We start from the raw sequence: 12544 nt of genomic DNA, 5'->3' as shown, positions 1-12544 counted from the left end.
GTAGTAACCAGAAGTCATAATAAACCAGAAAATTTAAACGTTCCAAAGGTCCAATTCAAATTTGAAACCGAAATCCCCATGAAACCAAATAGAGTTCATTTATGAGAAACTGACCCCACCGCCCCTATGCGAGCCACCCCCGCCTCCATCTCCAACCTTGTTTTGTTTCTCTCTGCTCTGCAGTCAGCTCTGACATTGGCAAGCAGTCAAGAAGTGAACAAGAGAGATGGCAGCTTTCTGAGCATCTGACCCCTTGCTGGCCGTTCAGCCATGCAAGCTGTGAAACCAGTTTAAAAAAAAAAATGTTGCCTTTCTTTTTCTCTCACCCCTCTAAGGAACAGCCTCTTGCTCCTCCCCACCAGCACAGAGGGAAAACAATGGAAAGCATTGGCATTCCCATGAAAAGGGGCAGTCACATGGGGTGTGACTGCAGGCCTGCTGTAACTGCTCTAGGATGCTGGCAGGGGCCGAGAAGGGACCAACTCCCACTGCCCGGCTCTTACTAGCCCTGGCATGGTCAGATGAGGGGACAGAGCAGTGAGGGACGTGCAGGACGGGGCCCTTGCAGACGGACCGTTCTCCCAGGCTTCACTGGAGCCTCCTCTGCGACAAGATGATACCTGGTGTGTAAGTCTCCTGTTAGAAATGCATCGGGCACACTATGTATTTCTTTTCTTCTTGGCTTTTTCAGAGCAACAGGGACCTCTTACCTAACCTGAAGTGTCTCCTTGTGTCACTTGCAGGCATTGGGACCCTCACCCAGGACACGCTATGGTGCTTCAGCCAAGTGAAAGGTACTATCGAGGTTGGAACCACAGAAGGTAGGCGACAGCCCCCTACCCCTCTCCTTGCCTCCTTGGGGTTGGTGCTAGTTCCAGATTTGAAAAAAAAATCTGTTCATCTTTGGGTTCATAAATATAAGTCGTCACACATCCCAGAATAACATTCAGAGTTCTTTTTACCCTTTCTTCCTGTTGAGGTTTATGGTATTCCCACTGAAATGAACTCCCCATGAACTAGGTTTGCAAACAGAGACACTAAAAGCTGGACAAGTCTCGTTTCAGGATGGTCTCCTGCTCTGTAGAATTCTAGAATTCTGAGTCCATACATTTCAAGATGGTCAGACAGATGTTAGCTCTTTCTTCCGTTGTGTGTTAAAGACTGCTTGCTATAACACGTGAAGCACACAGGGATAACTAAGAATCCAAGTTCAGTTGTATGACTTATGGGTACTTTGGGTCGTCCCCATATGAGTATATAGTTGCCTGTCTAGTTCTCAGGAGATGTTCCTGTTCCAGGGCCCTGTATCGGGATGATGCCTTCCTCCTGGAGAACTTGCTTTTACTTCTCTTTGTTTTCTTCCTTTGTAAACCTGAGCTTGGCGACCTCCATGACTCCCCCAATGGATGTCTGCATTTCAAAAAATCTGAATGACAGGCAATTGGAAGAAACTAGAGTCCTGCTTCTGGGTGTTTTAAATCAAGGTTTAGCTGATCTAGTGGAATGCAGTAAGGGGCGTCTGAAACCGATTGCCCTGCATTTGGCCATAGATGTAGATACCGGATGTGGTGGTGTAGCCTGGGTCTCAAACTCAGTTTAATGAGTGAGGAGAAGAACAGTAGACAGGGCTGAACTTTAATATGGAAACTAACATGCATAAATGCTTACAGACTTTGGGGTTGTTCTCATAGCATTGCAATTCTGAGTAAAACATAATTTGAGGACAAATTATTTTGGGTGATTCGAAGGAGGTGTTTTATATACAATCTTGTTGTAACTCATTTTTAGACACTCAGAATAATGATGGATAACCCCAACCCAAATGATTTATATTTAAAGAGTGGGAAGAAGTCCACTAAAATGAATTGATGACTAAATCTATGAAATTATACTTTTGTATGACATCCTCTATTTTTCAGATGCACCATCAGTGGAGCTTTATGCATAAATGGTCCTCAGAAAGCCCCTATGAAGTAGACAGAGCAGGCTTTATTAGGCCTATTTTGTGCTCATCTAACCAAAAATATTTGTGAGTGTCTTCTATACGGCAGCACTGTCTTCGGCATTAGAGATGGGAGAGGAAAAAAACAAAGTGACTTACTGCCTAACCTCATGAAGCTTAAGGAAATTGAAGCTCAAGTGAATCAGTTGTTTTAAATCTTGGCCACAATTCACAAATCACATGTGCTTTTAAAGTAATAGAGACTTTTAGGTCACTCAAGAACTACTGAGTTAGAGGTTCAAGAACCTGGGTGACACAGTGTTTTTTGTTTGTTTGTTTGTTTGTTTTTAGAGAGAGGAGAGGAGAGAGAGAGACAGACAGAGAAAGGAAGGGGGAAGGAGAGGAGCAGGAAGCATCAACTCATAGTAGTTGCTTCTCGTATGTGCCTTGGCTGGGCAAGCCCGGGGTTTCGAATCAATGATGTTGATATTACAAGTTGATCTTTATCCAATGTGTGTGCGTGTGTGTGTGTGTGTGTGTGTGCGTGTGTGTGTGTGTGTGTGTGTGTGTGTGTTTAACTTTTTTTTATTTCTTTTTGTGACAGAGACAGAGAGAGGGACAGATAGGGACAGACAGACAGGAAGGGAGACAGATAAGAAGCATCAATTCTTTGTTGCAGCTCCTTAGTTGTTCATTGATTGCTTATTCATATGCGCCTTGACCAGGGGGTTACATCAGAGTGAGTGACCCCTTGCTCAAACCAATGACCTTGGGCTCAAGCCAGAGACCTTGGACTTCAAACCAGTGACCTTTGGGCTTAATCCAGTGACTACAGGGTCATGTCTATGATCCCACGCTCAAGCCAGTGACCCCACTGGCTGGTGAACCTGCGCTCAAGACAGATGAGCCCACACTTAAGCTGGGGACCTCAGGGTTTCAAACCTGGGTCTTCTGCATCCCAGTTCAATGCTCTATCTGCTGCACCACCGCCTGGTCAGGCATGCACTATGTGTTTTAATGAGCTACCCAGATGATTCTGATATTGTGGACTGGCTTTGGGGACCGCCAGGTCAGATGACTTATTCTGGGGTATCATTTCTTCTCAGACTTTGGACTTAAATCTCATCTTTGTGACTGGCTCCCCACCCATTGTGGAATTCTGAGTGTCTACTGCAGCTGTAGCTCTTATCACTTGAGGCTTACCATGTGGTGAGCGCTCTACTTAGTGCTTAAGACAAGTTAAGATAATGTAAGCACAGCATTTATTACATTTTGTAACTATTTATCATTTGTAAGCTATTATAAATATCACTATAATTAGATCTTCATCTAATTTAATCCTTGCAAAATTTTTATGAGGATATTGAAGTGAAACAAACAGAGGACTAAGTTCTTTGCCAAAGGCTCCATAGCTAATAAATGGATGAGGTAGGCTTGACCTCAGAGCTATAGGATTCCAAAGCTCCAGTTCTTTAGACATTGTTTGGAAGACAGAGATTCTCATATGGCAGTTTGGAATGAGGCCCAGGGATGGTAGATGCTCGTAGATGGTCCTCATGGATGAACCAAGGATGGGTTTAAATGTTTACTGCACACAACTAAGCTTGAACTGTTCATTGAGTCCCAGAGTGAGAATCAGAATGATGGTCCAGACTGAATATGGAAACATCACTTCAAAGTGGTGAATAAGGGAGGGATTTTTTATTTTATTTTATTTTTTTTAAGGGAGGGCTTTTTTAAAAGAAGAGAGTCAGGTTGGGCACTGCCACACTGCCACTGGCATCTGGGTTCCCTGGCCAACATGTCCTTGGGGTTATTGAACTGGACTAGTACTGTTGCAATGGTAGTTGAATATTTGTTGAGAGAATGAATGAATGAACGACTTTCACTTAGTAAACATCAAAGTTCTTAAAAGCCAGGTTCTTTTTTTTTAATTGGCTTTCTTTACCCAAGTTGGTTTTCTATTTTGATCAAAGTCAATAAGAATTATTCCACTTCTATCTTATGTATTTGTATTAATGACTTTTCCATTCCATTTCTACTACTTTCCAGCTGGTGACCTTGGCCAGGTCACTTATTGTCTCTGTGCTTAAGTTTCTTTATCTGCAAAATGGTGTTAGTAACACAGGTATCGATTAAGATGTCTTCAAGGGCTAGGTGAATTCTTCAAAACAATATACACACACATACTACACAATCTCTAGATTGTTTTAAGATTCTCAAATTGCATTTATTGTATTATAAAGGCATGGACGAGACAGGTGAAGTGACAAAAATAAATAATTTAAAGCAATATTTTTTAAAAAATAAAAATTAATGCAAAGAATCTGTGATGAACAAAATATTGAAATGTTATATAAGGACAGGATCAGTATTACTGATTTATTTTTCCTTTTGCAGTAGGTTCCCATATGGCTTAGCATGATTCTTTACTGCAAATTTCCTTAAATGAGTATATGGGGTCTCAGCTAGTGGGCTAGAATTTTTCACATTCCAAATCATTCAATAGTACATTAGAGGGTTGATGCTATGAATTCAGCAATAAGCACTTAGTAAGGGCTTATTAGATCCAAGGCACTTTTCCAGGAAGTGAAAGAGTTAGAAAGATAAATAAAATATAGTCCAAACTCTCAAGGAATGCATCATTTAAGGGAAGACAGGAATTGAGACAGAGGAATAAGCCATTACATCAATAAATGTTATACCAGACAAGGCAGGCTAAAGAGAAAGTACTTGATGAGAGACTGAAGTTCTTTGAATACAGAGGCAGTAGAAATTTTCATATATTTGGGGGGACAAAGATAGACTTAATGGAAGGAAAGCAGGTAACATAGAACTTCAATGATTTTTTAAAATATAACCTTTGCCTGACCTGCGGTGGCACAGTGGATAAACCGTCAACCTAGAATTCTGAGGTCGCTGGTTCGAATCCCTGTGCTTGCCCAGTGAAGGCACATACAGGAAGCAACTACTACAAGTAGATGCTTCCCGCTTCTCTCCTCTCTTTCTCACTCCTCCCTTCCCATGCTCTCTGCCCTCTCTCCTAAAATCAATAAATAAAATATAAAAATAAACTATAACATTTAATCTTTTCCTTTTCTGATTATTAAAACATGTTCTCAGTGTAGAAAATTGTAAGTATAACTAAAAAAAAAAATCAGAAAATCAATTTCAACTATAACCCCACAACCCATAGGTCAACCGTGGTAAAAGGTTTTGATATATTTTCTAACTTCTTGACTGTATTAATTCAGCCAACAAACAAGTACAATGAGCTAGATACTGTGAAAGGGACTGGTTAGTTTATAATAAATAAAAGCAACATTTTTTTTTTTTAGCAAAATAGAGTCATCCTGGAAATACTATTTTGTAAATAGATGTTTTCACTTAACAATATATAGTGGTCATCTTTCTTATTATGAACAGTAGATATCTTAATTTATTTACCCAAGTTTTCAAGATTTATAACAATACCGTGATGACTATCCCTAATAGCTACTCTGCATTTATCCCGTAAAAGCTATGTGGTAGAGTGATTAAAAGCATGTTTACAATAAAATGCCTGGGTCAAAATTTGGCCTCTCTTTTTATTGACACAGAGTAAGTTACTTCAAATTTTTCATGATTTCACTTCCTGGTATGTAAAATTTGGATAATGAAATCTAACTTGAAGAATGGCTATAAAAATATAATTAGATATTTTAAACAACACAGTACATAGGAAATGTTCAGTAGTTATACTTAGTTACTATGATTATATTATTAGGATACACTCTCAAAAGCAGAGTTCCTTGGTTAAGTTCTATGTAGGTATATTTTAAAAAATTTTAAGTTTATATTATCAATAGTCTTATAGAGAAACTAATGACTTACATATTCATTATTAATTTATTACAGTGCCCATTTCCCAAACTCTTCAATTTAAGGCATTTAAATTTTGCATTTACAGTATATTTTTAACTGATGCTTCTTTTTCTTCTTTTTAAAATTGAGATATAATTGACACATTACATTTTATAAGTTTAGGCTATACAATGTGTTGACTTGATACATTTACATAATTGACACTTCTTTGAATACTCAAGTATATCAGAAAATTTCAGGAAGCAGAAATTATGAGACAGAAAGAGGAAATAAGATGAAGTGGTGTGAATAGCATGTGCAAAGGTCCTGAGGTTTGTATGCTCAGAAAGAGAAAGTATTTTACTGAGGCATAGAGTACCTGAGAATCAAAGTGAAAGACTAAACTGAAAAGGTAGGTGGAAGGTTATGAGGTGCTTAAATGACAGTAAATAATACTCTACACCCTGTGCCATTGCAATTGCTGAGGCCTGAAATAGTTATTACTGTGCCACACAGACCTAACTGAAGTCATATCAGCTCATTTCAGACAATGGTGATGATATTAATTTACTGGTAAAGTAGGAGTCATACTCAAATCCATTCATTCATTCATTTAAATATTCAACAGGTATTTATCAGATAGCTTCTGGGTACCAGGCACTGTGTCAGGTTAATAAGACATTTGTTATACAAGTAAAGAATTTATTTTATAATGAGAGACAAAAAAAAAAAGTAGGTTATTTGAGGTTTTCATGAACACTAAGAAAAATATAAACACAAGATGGCATGAGACAGTTCTTGGAGGAGGTCACCTGAGTGTAGGGTACCAGGGAAGGCCTTGCTGAGGACGTGACACCTTAACCAAGGCCTGAAGGATGAGAATGTGCCAGCATTCAAAGAATCATGTCTTGGTCATTGTCGGTAGTAATAAAACAAGTAATAAAACTGCACAGGCCCTGATCCAGGAAAAGTGGTATTTTCAAAGCACAGACAGGAGCCCAGAGGAGCCCGAGCTAGCTGTAAAGAAACTGTGTGGTCTGAAAGCATACAGAGTAGAAAAGCGCTAGATCACTTGACAGGACAGAACCTGCACGTCACTTTACAGAGTCTAGATTTTATTTTGAAACCCGTGGGACTTCTTGCCATTGAAGGAGTTCAAAGATTAAATTTATGCCATTAAAATAAAATCATATCAGAATTCGGATGAGAGACAGCTTGGCTTTATTTGAGCGGAGAAGATGCAAATGATGAGGACAGCAGAGACTCCAGACACATGTTGAAGATAATGGACTACATTACAGAGGAGAAGAAAAGGAAGGGGTTAAGAGGGCTCCAGGTTGGGGCTTGAGCAATTGGGTGGTTTGTGGGCACCAGCTATTAGAACTGGAAAACCTAGAAAAGAAACATATTTGGGGATGCAGAAGAGGAAAGTCATCCACTTTGTCCCCCTAGGTTTGATTGCTGAGTCCATGAAATAAACTCACAGCAGGTAGATTAACAGGAGAAAAGGTCTACAAATTATTATTATTATTTAGTGAGAGAGAGAGAGACAATGAGACAGAGAGACAGAGATAGGGACAGATAGGAAGGAGAGAAATGAGAAGCATCATCAGCTCATAGTTGTGTCATCTTAGTTGTTCATTGATTGCTTTCTCATACATGCCTTGACTGGGAGGCTCCAGCCAAGTCAGTGACCCCTTGCTCAAGCCAGTGATTCTGGGCTCAAGCCAGTGACCTTGGGCTTCAAACCAGCAACTTTTGGGGTCAAGCCAGCGACCATGGGGTCATGTCTATGATCCCACGCTCAAGCCAGTGGCCCCATGCTCAAGCTGGTGATCCCGTGCTTAAGCCGGTGAGCCTGCACTCAATTTGGATGAGCCCACACCCAAACTGACGACCTCGGGGTTTTAAACCTGGGTCCTCAGTATCCCAGGCTAATGCTCTATCCACTGTGCCACCACCTGGCCAGGCACAAATTAAGTATTTTTTATGTTACTCATCAAAATGAATACCCAAAAAGCAGTGAGATTGGAGAGCTTACATACCATCTAATAGAGGAAGGGGAGGAGGGACGCAGGCCTCTTAGAAGAAAGGCAGTGATTTTTAGGAAAGACAAAAAGGCCTCTAGAAAAATAGATGGGTGATATGATCATTAGGGACAAAGTTTGTCTGGGTGTGGTGACTACCTCCAGTCTCTTCTGGATGAAAGTCAACCCTCCCTGGTTGATGAAATTTTGGCGGAAAGAATTTTTGACAGATCCCCCTTTTGGGGATCTGTCTTCAGGCAGATGGGGAAGAATTGGGAGAAAGCCTCTCCCTGCATTTGCTATTTCACAAGTGCCTTCAGCTCTAGATCATCAATATGCCAAAGCAGCATATTTTGGGGTGGCCTGTCCTGGCCTCCCTCCTGGAGAAAAATCATGAGCTTTATTTTGAGCACATTAAGTGTGAAATGGTTATAAGATACTCAGGTGTAAATGCCAAGTAGAAGTTGTATATATGTGTGGCTATTCTTCAGCAATAGAGTGCAAGACAGAGATGGAAATTAGGGGGCATCAGCACATAGAGGGTATTTAGAACCAGAAACTAGACGGGATCACCTACATCACACAGACCATGTTGATGCATCAACAAATCACTTGTTGATGTCTTGAAGCTTTGACTATTTTGCTGTGGTTGGGATTGTTCTCTTAGTTTGGTTCTTGGAAGACTCTTACACATTGAAAGGTTTACCACGTGCAGTTCTTACATTTGATTTATTTCACATACTATATGATTTCTGACAGCTTCTTCAGCTATTGTGTATGATTCTGTGCATGGGAAGAAGTCAGATTTATCTGATAGGATTTGAGGGTTTTACTTCTCTTTAGCCACAGCATATCGTCTTTTTATTCCTGACATGACAATTGTCGGGTATTGTGTTCATCTCTCATTCTGCAGTTCCTCAATATCTGTCAATACAGTTCATTTCATCTTATTTGTGGGAAATAGCTGCGATATGTATTTTATTTTGTCTCCATGGGTATAACCTTCTTTTCTTCCCATCCTGCTGAAAAGATGACTTGTGTAATAGGGAAACACAAGGACTTCTATTGATTCAGTTTTCTAACAAAAAAGAAATAGCAATCTGGTTGGAAGGTCAGGTGCATTCCATACATCCTAAACTTAAAGCTGATAACAGTGAGTCACTTCCTAGCTAAGAGGTGACCTAAACCTAAAATATGTGCAAGGCTCTGATCTTTGCACTGATGTTTGAGAAATTCAAGGAGTAGTAGGTAGGATTTTTTAGCTTCCCTTCAGTGATTATGATTCTGCCTTCACCAAAAAAATAAATATATGGATTGGGTTTTCTTAAACTAGTGATAATGACCTCGTTTTATAGAAAGAAGTCAGTGATTGACAAATAACATTTCTTAGATGTTTATGCTATGTAGTGGCATAGGGTGACTTATCTTTACACCACAGATCATAGACTAAGATATAAAATAGGGTCTGGCTGGCCTCACTCGCCCTGGATATTAGATGTGGTGGCTGTGATAACAATTCCAGTTTCAGAAAGAAGAAGTCTTATCTTTGGCAAGAAGCTTTCTGAATGGATCAACAACCTCAAGCTACCATTGTACGGTTATTAATCAAGCACTAATTTGAAGTCAAGTAAGCCCTAACTTTAAACTACTCAGTTAGTGACTGTAGGTCACCAAATGGTTTTCAAACCTTACTGTGTATGTGAATCACATGGGGAATACATTAAATGCATATTCCCAGGTCCCCCCTACCTGATTCAGCAGGTCTGGAATGACATCAAGGCACTCGCTAATTTCACGAGCATCCCAAATAATTCTAACATAGTTAATCTCAGAGATACACTGAGAAATTCTATTCTCTCTTTTCTTACATCAGAGGGCTATGTGAGAGCAGCAGAGATAAAACATCTGAGCACATTTGAGTGCTTTAAGAGGAAACCAGAATGCCGATAAACATGAGATACTGTGCAGCCCATCTCCGCCCTGGCACTGAAGCGAGTGAGTGTAAAGCTCTCCTCTGTGTGTCAAAAGGAAGCCTGAGATCTCTTCTTTGCATCCACTCATCTACAAAGGGATTTCCGAAGCAACTTGACTTTGTACAGGGCTCCAGTCCACTAGGAGCAAAATTGGTCTGATTATGAACAAATTGCCACGAGATGAAAGCATTTCTCTCAGCTGCAGTGAAGGATGTCTTGAGAGAGCTGGGGCTTGCTGTACTCTGGAGGTGGTCGGGTGAGAAGTGACCGCACAGGAAGCTCGCAGGGCTCTGTAGAGGGAAGAGAAGCATGTTCTGTGCACAGCACTGAGGTCAGACATCCTGTTCTCTTTGTAGGCATTAGGTAATGAAACATTTCCAAGCCAAGTAAGAGAAAAAGCTCCATGGTTATTTATTTCACTCTTGCCCTAATGCCAATCACTTTAAATGTGTTTGGTTAGCTAATACTGATGGAGCACCTACTATGTGCCAGGTACTGGCTTGGGGGACCAAGACACCATTGCTCCCTTACTGTAAGCATTTACATCCTTCTCAGGGATATCAACAAGTGTGTGTTGATTGCTATCCAGTGTGAGTGTGGAAAGTGCTCGAAAAAGAGTAAGCCTCCCAACCCAATGTGCAGTGGGGTAGGGGTAGGAGCAGGGAACGCCACTAGAGTCACTGGCAGCCAATTTGAGGCCTGAGAAAGAATGAGGAATTAGCCAGGCTTTCCAAGTCACAGACCTAAGTTCTAGCTATGGTTCAGTTATTGCTTTGGGTGAAGTACTCATCTTTCTGGGCTATCTTGAGATGATGTTGAGAGACTTTGTGAATAAAATCTTTGAAAGAGTGGCCCAATACTCGACCCTGGCAGAGTAATCACAATGATAATTCTATTTAATCAAACATCCCTGGGCCAGATCAGTGTACTGTCTCATTCCATTGTTGCCACAATAAGATGTGAGGCAACTGACCCTCATTTTCCAGTGGAGGAAATCGAGGCTCAGAAAGTTTAACAGCTTACCCCGTTCACACACCTGTCTGAACTCAGAGTTTATGTTCTTAACCACAGTGACAGAGTCCTTAGAGTAAGGACTCAGTGAATATTTATTGAATGAATGGAGAGCCTTCAGTGACAAATGTTAACAAACTAAAAAAAAAAAAATCATTATCATCATTAAATACAACAATAATAAATGTTTTCAGGAAAATGAAAGAGCTTATTCAAAACAACCCAGTACAAAATATACATAGTACTTTTTTCTGCTTTTAACATCTATGAGTCCTTTATGTCCTATAACCCCCATGGCACATAGTCAGAATAAGTTTTATTGCACAGGGCGGATACAAAAAAAGATAGTTTATTAGTGATAGTAGATAGATTAGTTGTCACGGAGATGAGGAGATTAAGGTAGATAGAGATAATTTTAAATTGCCCAAGGTCTCATAGAAACCAGGAACCAGTTTTGAATCCTAGCTCAGAGATTTTTCGACTGCTGACCTTCCACTACACAACATGGGCTGATGGCTTTGCGGGGGACAGCCCCTGGCGTGGAAGCGCTGACTGTGCATTCCAAACTTGGTTGAAAATGCATGGCACTGGTAACAGGGCATCCACAGGAAGTTCATCCCTCCAGACGCTTTCAGCTGCAGCAGAAAGATTCATCTCAAAATATCTGGACCAGTATAAAAAGTGATATCCGTTCCCTCATTCCACATATGTCTTCTAAGTGTCTGCTCTGTGCGAGGCAGTCTAGGCTTTGGAGGTTCAGTAACAGAGGAGACAAGACAGCAGATAAAGTAGTAGAGTATCAAATATTAGGATGTACGTACAATAGAGGAACAGAAGGCAACAGGGTACAGGAGTGTGGGCATTCTCTGAAATAGGAGGATCAAGACTTCATACCAAAAACTGACATCTGAGCAGTGGGCGAAATGACAAAGCAAGAGATCAAGTCATGTGGGTGTCTGGGGGAAAGTGTTGCAGGAAGAGGTTAACAGCCAGTGCAAATGCCCTGAGGCGAGAGCATTTGTGTTCTGTTCAAGTACTAGACGTAAGGCTAGTGTGGCTTTAGTTAAATGAACAAAAGGAGAAGGTGTGAATGCTGGACACAGAAAGATGAGGGCAGGTATATACAAGGCGGGGCCCTACGGACCATTGTAAAGAGCAGGACCTCAACCCGAATGAGCCAGAGAGCCACTGGCTCTAGAACACTCTTCTAACGGCAGGTCAGTCATGACTGATCCAGTTTTCCATATAATGAGTCCTGAGGCAAGGAGCCCCCAAAGCTGATGGATTTCCCAGGTGGAAGATGGCATGGAGGACTCAGATTCCCTCCACCTTCCTGCCCTGCTGTCCTGGGAGTCTCAGCTTTGTTCCAAGCCAACTAACTACAGCCGTCTGGGAGGCACACTCAGACAGACACAATACCCAGTGACAGGACATTGGGATTTTAAAAAATTATGGAATAAGGGATGTTTTTCTCCCAGATTTCCCCAGCAAGTTTTTTTACATGTCTCCTTGGCCTCAGTCTGTGTCATATGCCCACTTCGAAACCAACAATGACAAGGAAGATAGGATTGGCTGAACTGGTTTACACACACTGAGTTTGGTATAGGGTTGCCACCTCTGGGCTTCGCAGCAAGGAATGGGATGGAACTCCAGGTTGTCCAACACCAGTGTTCACTACAGAAAGAAGAGGCACAGGTGGCTTAACCAATTCTGTTGCTACCACTGGGAAAAGGAGGGGTTGGTTGGCC

General features: G+C 41.0%; 1 protein-coding gene across 1 annotated transcript in view; it reads left to right on the top strand.

Moving 5' to 3' along the window:
* The first annotated feature begins 519 nt into the window (after positions 1 to 519).
* PPP2R2B (protein phosphatase 2 regulatory subunit Bbeta) overlaps positions 520 to 12544 on the top strand; it is a 457098-nt gene continuing 445073 nt past the window's right edge. Inside the window, exons 1-2 of the mRNA XM_066272897.1 lie at positions 520 to 623; positions 744 to 821. Of these exons, the coding sequence (XP_066128994.1) occupies positions 772 to 821 (50 nt within the window). The 5' untranslated portion in view covers positions 520 to 623; positions 744 to 771. The remainder of the gene's footprint in view (positions 624 to 743; positions 822 to 12544) is intronic.

The sequence above is a fragment of the Saccopteryx bilineata genome, chromosome 4 (genome assembly GCF_036850765.1).
Source record: "Saccopteryx bilineata isolate mSacBil1 chromosome 4, mSacBil1_pri_phased_curated, whole genome shotgun sequence".
NCBI lineage: Eukaryota > Metazoa > Chordata > Mammalia > Chiroptera > Emballonuridae > Saccopteryx > Saccopteryx bilineata.
This window is presented reverse-complemented; position numbering and strand designations above follow the sequence as displayed.